Here is a 19,562-nt window from a genome sequence, read left to right on the forward strand (position 1 = left end):
CAAAATAAAGTCTCAGTGGCTGAGAGATTTCAGAGTCAAGAGGTTATCCTGGAGGTTATTCTTATGCATTATATAGAAACCCTTTTTAGTTTATGGTGTATAGGAGTGGCAGGAGGGAAGTACCTGAAACTGTTGAGCTGTGTTCCAGTAGCCTTGATTCTTAAAGACTGCATAAAGATACAACTTTTACAATGTGACTGTGTGATTGTAAAAACCTTGTGTCTTATGCTCCTTTTATCCAGGGTATGGACGGATGAGTTAAAAAAAAAAAAAACATAAAAATAAATAACAAATAGGGGAGTCAAAGGGTGAAATAAATTGGGTAGATGGAAATACTAGTGGTCAATGAGAGGGAGGGGTAAGGGGTGTGGTATGTATGGGTCTTTTTCTTTTTATTTCTTTTACTGAAGTGATGCAAATGTTCAAAAAAATGATCATGGTGATGAATGCACAACATTGTGATGATACTGTGAGCCACTGACTGTACAACATGTATGGAATATATATGTGTAGATTTCTCAATAAAAATATTTTAAAAAACTGTTACTGTATATACCTGATGAGCAGAAATGCCTTTCTGGAATCATTTCCATCTCTTGGGTAATTAGGTAATTATACAGTGGTTGTTGTTGTTTTTAATTTCTATTTTGTTCCCAAATCATTTGACCCATTATATAATTAAACTGTATGTACTTTGTAGTTTAAAGAAAAAAATACCTTTGGAAAATTAAAAAAAAAAAAAAAACAGCATGTACAGACGTACATTGTCAACAATTATGGTTTGCAAAGGACATGTTGAAGGGGTCTGATAATGAGAATAATTTTTAAAAGGCAGATGCAACTCTTTATTTGCTGTGACTGGTACTCAAATTCCAAATCCTAGAGAACCACTTTGAAAAAATTAAAATTGTGAGTGTTACCCAAATCAATAGGCCAAGCCCTTGATCCTGAGGCTTATTCTTGGAAAGCTTATGTACGCAGCACAGAAACTCAGTCTACACACCTATAAATATGCCTCAGAGTTCCTTCCCAAGGACCATTTTTGTTGCACAGATGAGGCCTCTCTCTCTCTAAGCCCAACTCTGCAAGTGAAATTATTGCCCTCCCCGCTACGAAGGACATGGCATCCAGGGGTGAAAGTCTCCTTGGCGGCATGGGAGATGACTTCCAGGGATGACCCCAGCCCTGGAACCATGGGTCAACAATTCCATCCTGACCAAAAGAGGGAAAAGAAGTGTAACAAATATGGTATCAGTGGCTGAGAGAGTTAAAATAGAGTCAAGAGGCTACTCCGGAGTTCATTCTTAGGCACACTTCAGTTAGACATTGCTACCTACCATAACTTGCCAACCCCCAACCAAAACCATTCCTGCCAATCCTAAAGAACACCTAGAGTGTTATGTAAGATTACATAAAGGTTCCATGCACTAGGGTAACTTTCCAAAATACCTACAACCTCCAGATGGGCCCCCAGACAAGTCCTGAAATGCAGAGGGGCCAGCCTCTCCAGAACATCAACTAGCTACATCCTCCTATCCCACATTATCAACAGCCCCTTCCAACATGAAAAAGGTAGAATGGGCATAGCCCAAACACCCCTAAAGAGTGGGAGAAAGCTCAAAGAAGATGGCAGAGTTATTCAGAGAAGTTAAGGTTTAACAAATGAGTATGACTGCTGAATCATTATATTGATATTTCTTTTAGTCTGCAGTATCTTAGAGTACTTAGAAGTAAAAACCTAAAATTGTAAAATTGCAACCCATACCAAACTCTGAAATCTGTTCTACAAATAATTGTTGTGATGTGCTTTGCAATTTATTGCTTTTTTTGTATATATGTTATTTTTCACAAAAAATTTTTAAAAGGTGATTGTGATGATAAATGCACAGCTATATGATGATATTATGAACCATTTATTGTACACTTTGGATGATTAAAATTAATAACTTTTTAAAAAGATCAAGGGAAAAGGTGGAATTATAAAAGAGAAGACAGGCTTTAACAAATGAGTATGATTGCTGAATTATTATATTGATATTTCTTTTAGTCTCCAGTGTCTTCAAGTAGCCAGAAGGAAAAACTTAAGTTGTGGAACTGTAACCCATACCAAACTCTGAAATCTGTTCTATAACTAATTGTTGTAGTGTGCTTGAAATTTATTACTTCTTTGTATATATGTTATTTTTTACAATAAAAAAAATTGAGTGTTACATAAGACATTACTAAGATTAGAAGATTATTCCCTAATCAAAAATGTTACAATTTTACCACTTTAAATCATTTTGATTCTAAGTATTACTCATAAACCAACAGTACTTTCTTTCATAAAGTGCTTTGTTAATTGCTATACATTTCAGGCTATCAATATCAAATCATGCCCTTTATTACTAGTTTAATGTTTCTAAAATGAGTAATATGTTATACTGATCATTAACACTCACTGCATACAAACTGCTACTTTACAAATCCTGTTCAGTTTCCAAGAAGTAGAAGATAGGCCCTGATTTCAAATAAATTAAATCAAAGGGATAAAGACCAAACTAAATTGTAAGTAGTTTTCTGTGTATAGTTTGGCAAGAAAAAAATGGGGGGATGTGGCAGAGATTTCCAGGAAGAAGATGAAATTTTTAAAAAATTACTCAGCACCAAGAGTTAATGGAGAAATGAATAACGGTAAACTGGCACAACCAGAAAATAGTTGAGATCATCTAGGAAATCTTAACATGTGCATACCCTACAACTTAGCAATGCTACTTGGGGTACAGGTATATAGAAAAATTTTTTCCACAAAGACCTGAAATTTGTATGTAAATGTTCAAAGTTGCCATATTCAAAATGACAAAGAAAAAGAAAAAGTGGACAGAATCCTACTGTTCAACAGGAAGAAAATAATAAAGTAATAAATGTGTACTCTTCACACAATGAAATAATATACAGCATTCACATCGATGAATTTCAAAATCAATATTAAGTAAGCAAAGCAAGTCACAAAAGAATAAAAGGATATCAAAGCTACTTTCAATATAACCCTAAGAACCTATTTGCCTTTTCACTGAGTTGACATTTGCACTAAGAAGACAAAAGCAATGGTGAATAAAACTGCAGGGCTGGGAGCGCAAGGATAGTTCAATGGTAGAATTCTCATCTGCCATGCAGGACACCCTGGTTTGATTTTAAAAGATGGTTTGATTTAATGTCCGTGATGCAGTAGTGAAAATTATTATATTTAATCTTTACACTTGTGTGAATGTCTTTTTAATATTCTATGTTAAAAAAAATAGAAAGTATACCATGGAGTGCTTTTTCTGCAAACCAAAGTACCTTAGTTACAGGGAAAAGCAGTTATTTGTGGTTGTTTTGAGTTATAAGCTGAACTACTTTTTTTTCCCATGGAACACAGTTTTTAGTATAAAAAATTACTGATGAACTATGATTGTTCAGACTTTGGTACAAAGGAAACCTACCAATTCAAGGAATGGAACTAACAGTATGTGTTGTCCTGATAAAACTGAAGTTTTCAAATTAAGATTGGAATTTGGAAAGCATATATCCACCACCATGAACTTGAAAGCTTCTGGACAATTAAAGCCTATTCTGATGAGGCTGGTAGTGATATTGACAAATATGATTGTTTTTATACTGTACAATGAAAAGTATCAACATTTGGAAGACCTGGATAATTCAGTGAACTGATAAATTCTACATAACTAATGTATGATACTATAAAATCATGCACAGAAAAATATCTACTCAAAAGGCAATATAACACTGAATTATATATTTGAATGTAGTTAAAAGGGGAAATTTTAGGTTGTATATATGTTACTAAAATAAAAATTAAAAAAGAAACTTCCATGGAACTGTACAAAACAAACAACTAACCTATGGTAAACCTTGGACTATAGTTAACAATACATTTATAAAAATGTGCATTTTATTTTATAAAAATGTGCTTTCATCAATTTTAACGCAACAACTAATGCAAAGTTGGTAATAACAGGATGACGTATTTTATGCATGCTCTTTCTGTAGACTCACAATTTCTCTAAAAATAAAGTCAAGACAGAACAATGAATTTAAAGGTTACAAAGTAAAAATATTTTAATAAAATATCAGCTTTTACATTGTAAATACTTTTGACAAACTATTATTTTTCAAGTGTCAGTATAGTACAAATGAAAATATTCACAATTATCTGAAAAGGCTATTATAAAATATTCCTCTGTGAATATATATGTCTGTGAGGCTGAATTTTCTCCATGTACTTCAACCATATCACAACAGATTGAATGCAAAAGCAGATATGAGAATCCATCTGTCCTGTATCAAGCCAGACATTAAAAAGATCTGCAAAATGTAAAACATTAAAGAGATCTACAAAATGTAAAACAATGCCACTTCTCTCATAGAATTTTTTTTTTTTGAAAATTTAGTCAATATTTTTCATGTTGATATTTAATGGGTTGTTTTTAATGAAATAATACATGTTTTTAAAATTTATTTTAATTTCTAGTATGGTATGTATCAAGTATAAATAATACCAAAGAAAAAAAAAAGTTCTTTGTGATACTTAATGATTTTTACAATGTAAAGCAGTTCTGACATCAAAAAGAGAACTACTAGCCAAGAGCACGAGCAGTAAATTGCTCCAGAACTCAGCAGATTAAAAACAACATTATGTCACACAGCTTCTGAGGGGCAGGAATACAGGAACGGCTAAGGTGAATGATCCTAGTATTCTAGTTCAGGGTTTCTCACAGGGTGGTTGTAAGCTGTTGGCCAGTGCTGCAATCTCTGAAGACTTGACTACAGTTAGAGGATCAGTTTCCAAGTTCATTACATGGCCTCTCTATAGGACTGCTCAGGACATGGCTTCCTCCAGAGTGACAGATTCAAGAGCAAGAGAGCTAGCAAAATGGAAGCCACAGTGTCTTTCATAACCCAATTATCAGAAGTGACACCTCATCACTTCTGCCACAATCTATTGGTCACTCAGTCAACCTGGGTATAATATGGGAAGGATTACACAAGGGTGTGAATAACAGGAAGCCAGGATCACTAGTGGCCATCTTGGAGGTTGCCTACCTTATAAAATATTGAGAAAAAGAAAGGAAGGAAGGATAAGAACAGATTCATAACATTTCCTTAATATTTTGATTAAGCACTAGAAATGTTTTGCTTAAAACAATTCAGAAACATCTAAGAAAAGGGATAGATAACTACAAACATTTTCAAAAGGACTGGGTTTTGCTTGTCTATGTTGGAGAGAACAAAATGGAAAAGGAAAGAAATAAATACGTCTTTAAAAATCAATGTCTTTCCTATTATAACTTATGTGGACAGCTTAATTGAACACCATCAGAACATGGAACCTTGAGTAGGGCATCAGATTTTGCAGGTTTGTTCAGAGTGATGCCTCAATAAATCCCAGAAGGATTTGAACAGTGAATAAAAAAGTATTTGCAAAGTCCCCTTGGGGGAATGGTGAGAAAGGGGGAAAATTCAACTTCCCCAAGTGGAGAATTCTTGATATTTTCACAAGCAGTGGGGATAACCAAAGCAATAGGCTGAGACCCTAATCTTGGGGTTTGATCATATGAAACTTAATCCCACAAAGGATAGGCTAAGCCTACCTAAAATTAGGCCTAAGAGTCACCCCCAAGAGTCTCTCAGCCAACACAACAAGCAAACTCACTGCACTCCCCCTCTCTAAGTGGGACATGACTCCCAGGAGTGTGGAGCTTCCTGGCAACATGGGACAGAAATCCTAGAATGAGCTGGGACTCAGCATCAAGGGGTTGAAAAAACCTTCTTGACTGAAAGGGGGAAGAGAGAAATGAGTCAAAATAAAGTGTCAACGGCTGAGAGATTCCAAACAGAGTTGAGAGGTTATCCTGAGGGTTATTCATATTCATTAAATAGTTATCACCTTTTTATTTAAGGCATAACAAAGAGGCTGGAGGGAACTGCCTGAAAATATAGAGCTGTGTTCCAGTAGCCATGTTTCTTGAAGATGACTGTATAATGATACAGCTTTCACAATGTGACTGTGTGATTGTGAAAACCTCATGTCTGATGCTTCTTTTATCTATCTTATGGACAGATGTGTAAAACATACGGATTAAAAATAAATAAATAATAGGGGGAACAAACGTCAAAATAAATTTAGTAGAGTGAAATGCTAGTGCTCAATGAGTGGGTATGATATGTAGGAATATTTTTTGTTTTCTTTTTATCTCTTTTTCTGAATTGATGCAAGTGTTCTAAAAAATGATCATGATGATGAATATACAACTATGTGATAAAAAAAGAATGTTCATATTGTATGTTGATTGGTTTTATTAATAAAATTTTAAAACTAAAATAAAAACAAAAACAATGTCTTCAACAACTTCCTAATTTCTCTCTCCAACCCAGATGTCTCCCTAAATTCCCACATTACTAACCCGATATTTAATCAAACACTTTGATGTTTAATCGGCATCTCAAATTAACCTGTACAAAACTGAGATCTTGACCTTCCTTCCCTACACAAACTAGCCCCATGCAGAATCTTCTGTGTTTTAGGTAAGTCCATTTTCCCAGTTGCTCAGGCCAAAAATTTTACAGCTATGTTTGACTCCTCTCTTTTTCTTAAAGCTAACATTTGAGCCTTGAGAAAATTCTACTGGCTCTAACTTCACATATATAACTGAAAACGGGCTACTTTTCAGAACTCCCAGGAAGCCATCATAGAAGGAGCCCCCATTATCTTATGCCCAGATTGCTGCTATTAACTGGTCTTCTTCTCTTGCCCTTGTCCTTCAACATGAAAAACAATTAAGACTCTCACTCTCTGGATCTATTCCCAAGAGAGCAGTCACTTAATCTTTTTAAAATAAAAGTCGTTTCATTTCTATGTTCAAAACCTTCCAATTGTTCCCCATCGCATTCAGAGGAAAAGTCAAAGCCCTTACAAAGGCTTAAGGCCATACATAACATGGTCCCATATTATCTCTCTGATCTCATCCCTGCTATTTGCCCATGGCGCACTCTGCTCCAAGCATAGTAGCCTTCTTGTTGTTCATATCCACCCCCACTTCCACCCTCATCCCCCACTCCCACCTGAGGACCTTTGTACTGGCTGCTATTTCTGCTTGGAATGCAAGACTGATTGGTATCTCTTTCAAGTCTTTGTTCAGTGTCATCTTTCCAAGGAGGCCTACCATAAGTCTACTTTAAAATGTATTTCAAATTACAACTTGCCCTCAAGGACCTTGACTTTGCTTTATAATATTTCTTTCAAAGCACTTGCTTTCTAATTTACTTACTTATTACATATAGTATTTGTCTTGCTGCTAGAATGTAAAAATCATGACAGCATAGATTTTTCTGTTTTTCTTTTTCAGTGAAATACCCCAAATGCCAGGACAATGTCGAGCACTTAGAAGGGGCTAAGTAAATACTTAGTGAATGAAATGAACAAATAGAGAGGCTATTAGGGAGGCTACCAAGTAATGAAAAGTAAAGGAAGTAAGGAGATGAAGCCATTCTGAGAAATATTACAGTACAGTAATGTATAGACTAAGAGATAAGTGTTAACAAAATATATGAATATTTGTTCCTTGTATTATCAAAACACTAATTTAGAGAAAAATACAGAAAACTATCTAATCTTTTGAGGTAGGACAGGATTTTTACTTTATTTTCAATTGTTTCACTTACTCTAATAGATAAGCGGGGGGGGGGGGGGGGAAATGTTTAGTTTAACTCAAGCATCACCAAACATTTTCTTAAAGGATAAGACAGTAAATATTGTAGGCTTGCAGGCCATATGGTCGCTATTACACCTTTTCAACTTAACCACTGTAGCACAAAAGCATCCTTAGATAATACAAATGGGCCTATCTGTATTCTAAGAGAATAGTTACCTACAAAAAAAGAGGTAGAGAGCCGAATTTGGCCTTCAGGCTTTCAGCTTGCTAATGCTTGGTCTAAGTAATAAATATGAGCTTCCTGATTTCAACAAACATACAAAAATAATATTTACAAGTTCTCTAACTACTTAGGAGTCATAATAATATATCTTTAATAATATAATCATCTATGTTCCATTATCAGAATTATATTAAGCATTATTTTTGGGTGGTGCAATGGTGGCTCAGTGGCAGAATTCTTGCCTGCCATGCCAGAGACCTGGGTTTGATTCCTGAAGCCTGCCCATGCCAAAAAAACCTAAAAACACTATTTTTATCAATTCATTGAATAGCAAGATTTTGTTTTATTCCATTATAAATTATAGATTATTAATGTAACTTTATTTAAAAGGCACTTTATGTAGTTTAAAATACCTATAACTTGTACAATAATTATACAAAAATTACCTTCAAAAAACTGAATAGAGTTCAGTGTATTTTTATAAACAATATTTATGCCTAAAAACATTTGTATTTGACAAAATGTCAAATACATTTTGTATGTTCGAATTAGAAAAAGCATCTATTAAAAGACAGACATACTAAAGACTATAAGTTAGATAATCAGGTAAGGTTCTTTTTCTCTGGTACCTTACTATGTCAAAAAAATAGAAATTAAAACAAGAGTTACCAGCAATAGTATACTCAACTATCAAGTTACAATATTTACAACCAATTATATTTATCTCTATTTTTTACTTTTACCAACATTCTTTCCTTTCTTTATTTTTTCCTTGTTATAGTCCACCAAAATACCAGGTTCAAACTATGAAAGCAAATCTACCAAATTCACCTTGCCATCAAATAGAGGGTTTAATAACTCAGACCCCCCTCATCCACCAAAAAGTAAAGAGATGGAAAAATGTATTAATACCAATATATTCCCTACATCCACCCTCCAAAAAAAACTAAATATTCTCTCTTTTCCTTTAAAAAGAAGCAAGAGGGAAAATATTAAAATTTTAAAATGTAGAATAAGTCATACTGCTTCTGTGTCAATATATGAATAAAATACACAAGATCAAATTTAAGATACATAAAACCAATTACTTACTGTAGATAGCTTTAAAATTCTCACCTGATTTCTTTGTGTTAATTCATTAATAGAACTTTTCAGTTTTTGTAGTTCCTGCACATATACAGCAACTTCTTGGGGGCCTTTGGCAAGTTCACTCCTTAGCTGGTTTATAGTGGCCTAAAAAAATAATAATAATGAGCACAAACTAAAATGAAAAAGAAAATGGTAGTATGCAAAGGTTTTAGGGTTACATAGATTTTTGTTGTTAATGTTTGTAAACTGAAATAATCCTTAGAAGTTTCTACTTGATTATCAATCTACCACCTCATCCCACCACCACCCCACACCACTTTTAGTTGCAAACTAACTTTAAAATTGTACCCATGATACATAATTTTATATATTCAATAATACAAGAAATGAAGTGTTGACATCCTACTTTAATGTGTTTTAATAAGCATCAAATTGCAAAACTGAATTTACTGGCCTTGAAACTGTACTTTCATCTTCCTGAATTAACTACTATGGATATTAATCAAAATGTTAGGAACAACTCAGCTATTTTAAATTACTATGTTTAGTCATATAGTACAAATGCTGGCTTATCACATTTAAAACCTTACTTGTAAATACCTTATTAAAAGATTTAGCTCAGTATCTGGCACACAATAGACAAATAAATAAAAGCATATATTAAAATGCAAAGTATATATATATTTCATTGTAATACCATGATTCCACATTAACATTGGTAAAACTGTAGTAAGCCAAGTGCAACATCCATCTAATGTCTATCATGTTGATAAGCTCTAACAGCAGAAGAAACTAAATAAGAAAATATAAAACATATATACTCCGAAACAATCTCATATTTTGTAGCTGAATATTTTTAATATGTTCTTATAAATGATTTTATAATATTGACACCTACAAATGGGTCATTAGCTACATAATTTATCCCTTGTACACTAAATTCAGATATTCTGAAAGACTAAGATTAAAAAATAAATGCAGGGCGGGCCACAGTGGCTCAGCAGGTAAGAGTGCTTGCCTGCCATGCCCAAGGACCCGGGTTCGATTTCCGATGCCTGCCCATGTAAAAAAATAATAATAATAAAAATAAATAAATAAATAAATGCAAGCATTTAAAAATGTTTAATTTACTCAAAGGAGAAAAAAAGTAAAACGGGAAAGATATACACAAAATGTTACAGTGAAAGATGGGGTGGGGAAAGAGTGAAATCACGGGAGAATTTCATATTTCCTATTGAATCATTTTAATCTTTTACAATGATCATGTATTTTGTTTATATTTGAGGAAAATAAAAATTTAAGAAAAATTTCAAATGAAATAAATTCATTGCTTCATCAGATATCAGTATGAGTTAAATTCAAACAGAGAAGGATATCTAGTCTGCTACACTGACTTCCCTCACAATTTATTAGGCCAAGTCCATATGTGCCTTGGGGCTTTAGCACTTGCTATACCCTCCTCCTAGGAATGCTCCCTCCCATTTCTTTACCCTGATTCTTGCTCACTTCATGTTTCTCAAACATATCCTTCTTGAGCAGACTCTCCCTGATCATTTTATCTAAAATTTTCCCTTGTCAAGCCCTGCTCCATTACTGCCCATATCCTGCTTTATTTTTCTTCAGAGCACTTATCATTACCTAACTTTCAAGAATGATTTAATTTACTCATATACTGTTTGACTTCTGCAAAGGAATATAAGCTTTCTGAGAGCAGGCACTCTAATTCACTGCTGTATTTCCAACACCTGAATAGTTCCCAGTAGCTAAGAAGCACTCAACAAATACTCTCCAAAGGAATGAATGATTCAATCTCCTGGAAGTTAAGAAATATTTGTTCCTATGGAAACAGTATATTAGTTAGGCCTTATAAAATAGTGTGTTTCTCCTTGAAGCCATGTTAGTGAATTCAATTTGAACTTTTACTGAAAATCTTTGCTACAAAATAATTAAAGAAATATACTTCAAGCAAACATCTTGCTAGTGCTTTAGAGTTATAACTATTGCTTTAATATTCTATTACTATTAGTAAATTATCATTTACAGATGGTTGAAATTTTGCTTATTAATAAAACAAAAGTATGTCTTTGAAGTTCTGAAACTGCCTTAAACAACGAAATACAAATATGATGACAGAAGGTGCTATATTAACGATTTTACTAATATTAAAAAAGCCTTCTAAAAACACATTACCTCAAATTTAAGCATCTCCATTAGAAAGCAGAAAAAAATAATAAAATGATGGATGAAAGGTGAACGCTGGGACTGACAATGTACACATTAAACACAGAATAAAAATATTCGAACATATTGCCAAATCATGGTCTCTTACATGAGCACATTTTAAAAAGATATTAAAATTTCTTTTAACCACGTGGTAGGAACCATACACGTTCTAAGCCATTTTTGTTTTTAAAACTGATTCAAATAAGTGTATCTGGAATACAAATAAAATGTTTTAAGAGTAATTTTCATTAATGACCACACCAAATATAAGTTGATAACTTTGATATTTTCAATAATGTAGATTTTTAGAAATTCTGCTTTTTTTTACTTTAAATTCTCAATCCCCATAACAGCTATTTACAAAATATTTTCAAATGGTTTAGAATGAGTTATTTTTCTATATACCACCTAAAATATCTAGACAAAAAAAACAAGGAATGTATAAAGTACGTACTCACTGAAATTAATGAACATAAGCACATATTTACCAATGCACACCAGATTACATATCTTCACTCCCAAATAAAAATACCACTCAAATACATCAATGGGTTTTTTATCTTCTTTAATTCCTCTTTAAGTATTTTGTTTCTGATGCCTATATTTAGGTTCAGTAAAAGTCACAATATATGTAATAAATTTCTAGGAAGTACTTAAAATGTTAGAATTCACCAACACATTAACTAAGAACAAACAGAACTGAATTTTAATAAAATAATGAAATACATGCCATATACAAAGAGTAAGTAGAAGCTAAAAGCGGAGCTATAAACAAAGAAATGAAATGAGTAGACAACAATTCTTTTTTCAGATGGAAAATGGTATAAGACACAACTCAAAATATTTTAAGCTATTACTCAATAAAATATGGCAACATACATTATGGCAAGAAAGTAATAACAATGAATATTAAATCAAGATTAATTACACAAACTCACTTATAAGGCAATCATCAGACTACCTAAAATGAGAGATAACATGATACAGAAGAAAGAACACCGGCTCTGGGTAAGACCTATGTTTCAATCCTAGGTCTTATATTAGGTGTGTGCCTTGAACAAGTCATTTAAGCTTATTGAGCTTTAGAGTCCTTATCAGTAACACAGACTTAATCTGGAAGGTGTAAGCTAAGACTGACAAAAGTACTTCATTTACAGGATTACAAGAAATAAATGAAACCATGTATTTAAAGTGCCTAGCATAGTATCCAAAACCTAGTGATGTTCAAAAAGTAAGAGTCTGTTTCCAATAATAATATTACTCTTATGCTACTATTTTCTAAAATTGTTCAAAATATTGTAACATAACTTGAAGTCTCACTCATTATAAGTACATATCTATTAATTAACTAAATTAGGAAGTGTTATCCTTATTTTACTAAAAATACAATGAAATATTAAATTGCTTGTTCAATGGCTCAGCAAGAATAAAATACTTTAATTTTTAAATTTATTTCAAAATACTTTAAAAATAAATTTTATTTGCTTTCTATAATTAACCCTGTTGACAGGCGGACAAACAATGGAGATACTAAAATCCTTTCAAGGCAAATCTTTCATAATGCTAATGATAAATTTTTCACTTTAAATGCCTCTTCTCATTACTATAAAAGTATTTTAATCTACATGAATAAAGAAACAAGTTTTTTAAAACTCCCAAATTAAGTTTAGAGTAATTTTTAAAGAAAACAACACTCAGAAATATTTTCCTATTACCAAGTTGCATCATATTCCCACATATTTTTTACTAACATGCAAATAAATCTATAGTTTTTCTTCCTTGTTCAAATCCATCTGTACAACAAGTATATCTATAACTCCATAATTCTCATCTGGAAAAGTTACTGGATTTTACTTTAAAAATATGTATATTCTAAAATCACTATTACTTTAGTCCAATTTTAGTTCCATATTACATATATTTTGAAATTTCAAACATTAAAGGAATCATTTCAATGAAAAGGAAATATAATATCTTTTTAAAATTTTAGAAATATACCAGGCAGGCCAATTTAATCAAAAATAGTTTTTACTGAAGCACTAAAATTTCATCTCATCAATAAGGAGGTTAAACCCCAGGTTCTGTTATTTCTACTTTAACTTAAATGGGACGTTTCCTCATGAGTTTTCTTCAATTCATCCTCTCCTGGATTCCACACTTGCGCTCAGAGGCTTATCATTGTCTTTTGCTGACTAGTAACAGCATTAGAATCAGGAAACCCATGAACCCCAACATTGTTTGATAAAATGTGCTATTGGGCTATAGAGAGTGCTTTTGGGAAATCTGCATCTAAGGATCATAAACCTTGAAGCCTGAAGTGTTAAGCATCATACAGCCTCACATGCCCATGGGTACTATACCCACTAACTTTCACCATTCCCTCACTATGACATACAGGAAAAAGTAAACTAAAAGGTCAAAAGACATGGGTTATTTATAATATTTCTACCTAAGCAACATATTTCCAATTATGATTATAGTGGCTTTTAGATCACCAACTACAAAACTCTAAGAAAGCAATGCAAATTGGAACACCACTATGACCTAATTCTTTAAACAGAAAACATGAGAAACAGAGGTTCTTTCACATAAGGGAGTTAAAGGACTGCAAGTAGTAATAGTAACTACATATCTCCTATAAATAATACAGTAAGAAGGACAAAAGCTAATATTTTGAAGCAAATATATTTATTATATATCTCAGAGCTTGTCATCTGCTGACATAATATAAAGGTTTATAAGTCAAAGCAATGTCATAAAAGAAAAGGTGGAAGGAACTAAGAATGTTTATCCTGAAAGAGAAGACTCGGAGTAAATATGAAGAGTCTTCAAATATCTCACATGGAAAAGAGGAACAATTTATTCTGTTTAATTCCTAAAGAGAGAACTAGAACCAATACATGTAAATTATAGGGAAGCAGATGTCAACATAATATAAGAAAAACTTTTTTAAAATTTAAAATTGCCTAAATATGGCAGGACTGACTTATGAAGAAATAGGCACCACCACACAAAACTAGCAAGGGTTGAGGATTCTTATCAGGATCTGCTAAAAAAGGGAGTCCTAGATGGATGCTGGACTAGATAATTTTTAAGATTCGTTCAATTCTATGATTCAATAAGCTTGTCAATTAGAAATAGGGCTACCAGAAGATACGTATTTCTTAAATATTTTCTCTAAACAACATCAGTAATATATGTGTAGAAAAATCATATTTTCATTATCCCTACCAAAGTGATAACCCAATGACCACTTACCCACTAGCCTTGGGTAAATTTAAATTTAAATATCATTTCCCCACAATAAACATCATTTATGCAAACATTATTCTCCATATATCTAGTTTTATAAAGCAAAGGTAAAATACATTAACTATCAGAGCATACTGATTATACACAAATATTACTCAAATCAAATGAAAGAAAGGCAAATACTATTTTGTTAGGCCACACAGAAAAATCTTGAATCCTGCCTTCATTCAACATTACATGCTAAACAAGTTGATGCAGATTACATTTAAGTACATGAAACTTCATTACCTCTGAGTTAGCATATTCTGCTTGTAACTTTTTGCACTCATCTTTCAGTTTTTCAGATTCTCTCTCACGTTCCAAGGTCATGTTGTCCATTAATGTTTGAACTTGGACCAATTCTTTCTTAAGAACAGCAACATCTTCTATACCAGGTCTCTGAAGCTATGAAGCAACACATAGTTAAGTGTTAATGAAAAACTAAAGTAACACACATTTTTAGAATGGTTTCACACAAAGAAACCAAAATGCAAATCATCTTTAATATTAGCTATTTGGACACAAAACATCAAACACTGATATTTTCCCTCCAACAAGCTACCTCCTCTTCCTGCCCTTTCTGTGTCATATTTAATAGTATTAGATCTCAAGATGCAAGATAATAAATTCAAAGATATCCTTAATTCTTTACTTGCTTTCCTCTCCCTCACAAATAATACCCATTGGTTATAACAATCACATGATAAATACTACATTTCTTCATTTCTGATCTAAGGAAACTGATAATAAAAATGAACAGATATAAGCATAAATAGGATGGACTGCAGGTTGGATGTAGTATATTCATATATTTGTTCAGTGCTAAATAAAGGACACAAGGGAGTTGTTATGCTCAGGTTCTTGTGTCAATTTGGCCAGGCAGTGGTGCCCAGTTGTCTGGTCAGGTAAGCGCTGCCCTGCCTGTTGCTATGAGGACATTTCATGGACTTAAATCATGACCACATTGGCTACATAAACAGCTGACTGCATCTGGAATCAGCTAAGGGGAATGTCTTCTACAATAAGTGACATTTAGTCTAATCACTGGAAGGCTTCCAAGGCTGACCAGCCAGGCAGCCTCTCCTGAGAGCTCGGTGAGGACCTTCGTTGGAGCTGCCAGCTCACAGCCTGCCCTACAGACCTTGGAATCTACTTCCCCAAGGTTGCGTGAAACACTTTTATAAATTTTATGTTTACAGATATAATAAAATATATATACATTTTATTTATAATTATTATCCTGCTGATTCTGTTTCTCTAGAGAACCCTAGCTAATACAGCTTGGTAAGAGGAGTGGCTCTTAAGAAACAGAATCTTAAAAATGGGTTTTTATGATTGGTTTTCTACTCTGACTATATTCAAAGGCACTAATGACCATATTTCCCATAATCAGAATGACACTGCCAGTCCATGGGGTGAACTGGCAAAAGAGACAGTCAAAAAATCACCATTTGATTCCACTAATTGTTCACTTATATGAAGCCAGGCACTGGGTGATAATGTCTTTGATACCTTTATGGAATTTTGTGGAATTAAGAGGTAGATGTTGACTGGTTGTCGTTACATACGCTGTATAAATTGATGTGGGAAAGGGATGAGCTGAAGGCTTCGAATGAGAAGCTTAATTGCCATATGACAGATGCAAAAGTTTCTAAGCGCCCTGAAGGAAAATTTTATTTCTTGTAGCTGCAAACTTGAGATCTCTGAAAATCAGACTCAGAGTTTCATTGTTAGAGTAGCAACTTTACAACATAAACTGAAAACCTCAACCTTGCATGGAGTCCGCAGTTAAAGTGAGGGCATTGACTGGAAAGGAGTGGGACCCTGAAAAATGGGATGGCATCATATGGACTAATAATGATGGCTGTGGAAACCTTGAAATCCTAGATCATACTGAGTCTTCTCTAGATAACCCTGCAATAGTCTGCCCTGAGGACACAGCCATCTCCAACCTGCCCTGAGGAGTTGGCTATCCAACCTCCCCCTGAAGGGATTAACCCTTCAGTGCCTGTGAAGCATGTAATTACCTCCACATGGAGAAACAGCCCTTGTTCCTCTGCCTGGAGTGATTAACCCTGTTTCACCAGATGAAACTGCAAACAAAAGCCCTGAAACAATTGGCTTGGAAGATTCTTTTAATTCTTTTCATAATCCACCCCCACTACCCCTATTTTCTTCAGACCTATAACTAGACTAAAGTCCCAACAGGCCCCAAAAGGTGAGATACAAAGTGTCACCCATGAGGAGGTTTGCTATATTCCAAAAGAACTGCATGAGTTTTCCAATTTATAAAGACAGAGATCAGGAGAATATGTGTGGAAATGGATTTTAAGGGTGTGGGATAATGGTGGGAGGAATATAAAGCTGGATCAGGCTGAATTTATTGATATGGGCCTACAAAGGAGATTCTGCATTCAATGTTATAGCTTGAGGGGTTAGAAAAGGCATTAACAGTTTGTTTGGATGACTGGCTAAAACATGGATCAAAAGGTGGCTGACATTACCTGATTATGCCAGATCTGCCCTGGTATAATGTAGATAAGGGGATCCAACGGCGTAAAGAGATTGGAATGTTAAGAGTTGATTTATTGTGGAAAGCCTGCTCATACAACCCAGGAATATCCAGAGGACACACATTTTACCAGAAATGAGAAAAACAAATTTGTGAGACTAGCTCCATCATCCCTGAAGAGTCTGTAGTACCCTTATCTATAGGTCAGATATTACTGTGGGAACTGCTCTCACTGAGCTGGAATTCTCAAACACAATGGGGATGATCAGATCCCAAATTGGCAGAAGCCAGGTGGCAGCACTTAATCGCCTAAAATGAGATGGACATGGCTAAAGGCACAAGTTAGTTACATGAAGAAGTGGCTCAAATGCCCACAGTCTGTATTCCTGCTATATCCCCAGAGATATGGCCTCTTGGGGAGTTTCTTACAGTGAATTGACTGAGGAAGAGAAAACTCAGGCCTGGTTTACAGACAGTTCAGCACGATATGTGGGTACCACCTAATAGTGGATAGCTGCAGGACTACAACCCTTTTCAGGGATGTCTGTGAAGGACATTAGTGAGGGGAAATCCCCCCAGTGGGCAGAATTTCGAGCAGTGCACCTGGTTATTCATTTTGCTTGGAAGGAGAACTGGCCAGAGGTGCATTTGTATATTGATTTATGGGCTGTTGCTAATGGTTTGGCAGGGACTCAGAAAGAGCAAGTTCGGAAAATTGATAACAAAGAGGTTTGGGGAAGAGGTATGTGGAGAGACCTTTCCGAGTGGGCTAAAAACATGAACATATTTGTGTCCCATGTGAATGTGCACCAGAGGGTGACTTCAACAGAGGAAGGTGTTAACAATCAAGTGGGTAAGATGACCTGTTCTGTTGGATACCAGTCAGTCAGTCTCTTTCCACAACAACTCTTGTCATTGCCCAGTGGGCTCATGAACAAAGTAGTCACAGTGGCAGGGATGGAGGTTACGCATGAGCTCAGCAACATGGACTTCCACTTATCAAGGCTGACCTGGCTACAGCCACTGCTGAGTGCCAATCTGCCAACATCAGAGACCCACACTCAGCCCCCAATGTGGCACCATTCCCCGAGGTGATCAGCCGGCTACATGGCGGCAGGCTAATTATATTGGACCACTTTCATCACGGAAGGGGCAGCAATTTGCAATCCACTAGGGGGAGTGTCTTCTGCAATGAGTAAGGCTTAATCTAATCACCGGAAGGCTTTTAAGGAGGATTCAGAAGAAACAATCCCTCTTTCTGCTTCAGCCAGCCAGCCTCTCCTGAGAGTTCCTTGAGGACCTTCATTGGAGCTGCCAGCTCATGGCCTACCCTACAGATCTTGGACTCATACATCCCCAAAGTGGCCCAGCCAGCCTCTCCTAAGAGTTCACTGAGGACATTCACTGGAGCTGCCATTCAGGGCCTGCCCTACAGACCTTGGACTCTACTTCCCCACAGCTACGTGAGATACTTTTATACATTTTGTATTTACAAATATCTCCTGCTGACTCTGTTTCTCTAGAGAACCCTAGCTAATAAAGGAGTCAAGGACAGATCCAAAGATGTTAAGCCTGAGGAGTGTATGGACGATATATGATACCAATGAAAGAAATAGAGTTATGGAGGAAATATGATGATTTTGATTTTTATACTGGTTGGATTTAAAATGAACTAGAAATGCAATTGGAGGTACCCTAAAGGTAGCAGGATTTCTAAAACTAAAGTTCAAAGGAAGGTCAAGATCAGAAATACAGATATGTGAACTACTACAAATACAGATGGTTACTTAGCAACAGCAAAAATGTTTAAGTTATATATTACATATCATAAAATGTCATTTTATTTCAAAAATCATATATAGTATATATAAATTGTGAGTATATATATGTATGCATGTGTGTGTATGTGTGCATGTGTATATATATGCAGTAGAGCTATAGGGAAACTTTCATTTCCTACACTTTACTCAAGCTATATTTTTTAAACGTTTTCATGTGAACATGTATTTTTTTCTTAATTTAAAAAAGTATAAAGGTGAATCCCAATAAATGGTTTCTAGATTACCAGTTCTGTCTTCAGATCTTGAATTACAGTTGTCTCTTTGTTTAATTCTTCTGTCAGATGTGCCACTTTTTCTTCAGCAGCTTCTCTAAGACTCCTTTCTTCATCATATTTTGACTTTATATCTAATTAAATATGGTTATATATAAATATTAGAGTCAAGATATTAACTCTAGGAAAAAAGGTTTTACAAATTCCTGCATATTGCTCTGTATATCACTCTAATGGAAATTCACATTCCTTATATGGCCATATATACATAACACTATAAAATTAAATGTTGATTAAATGATGAAATTAAAAACATTAAATCTGTTTTTATCTACATAAATTCCACACAACACTAGATTATTACTTAAGCACTGATTTAATGTATATGTAATTACATGTAATATTTTACCTAAAAGTATGAAATGATAATATATATAATTGATACCATAACCAAATATTAAATCTATGTTGTATTAT

At 34.3% G+C, this 19,562-nt stretch overlaps 1 protein-coding gene across 3 annotated transcripts in view; it reads right to left on the reverse strand.

Moving 5' to 3' along the window:
* EEA1 (early endosome antigen 1) overlaps window positions 1-19,562 on the reverse strand; it is a 193,649-nt gene that overhangs the window by 80,182 nt on the left and 93,905 nt on the right. For all 3 annotated transcript variants that reach the window (XM_077111593.1, XM_077111592.1, XM_077111594.1), the window contains 3 exons: window positions 19,098-19,219; window positions 14,770-14,925; window positions 9,034-9,150 (listed from right to left, as the gene is read on the reverse strand). In XM_077111593.1, coding sequence (XP_076967708.1) covers window positions 9,034-9,150; window positions 14,770-14,925; window positions 19,098-19,219 — 395 coding nt within the window. The remainder of the gene's footprint in view (window positions 1-9,033; window positions 9,151-14,769; window positions 14,926-19,097; window positions 19,220-19,562) is intronic.

This window comes from Tamandua tetradactyla, chromosome 7 (genome assembly GCF_023851605.1).
Source record: "Tamandua tetradactyla isolate mTamTet1 chromosome 7, mTamTet1.pri, whole genome shotgun sequence".
Taxonomy (NCBI): domain Eukaryota; kingdom Metazoa; phylum Chordata; class Mammalia; order Pilosa; family Myrmecophagidae; genus Tamandua; species Tamandua tetradactyla.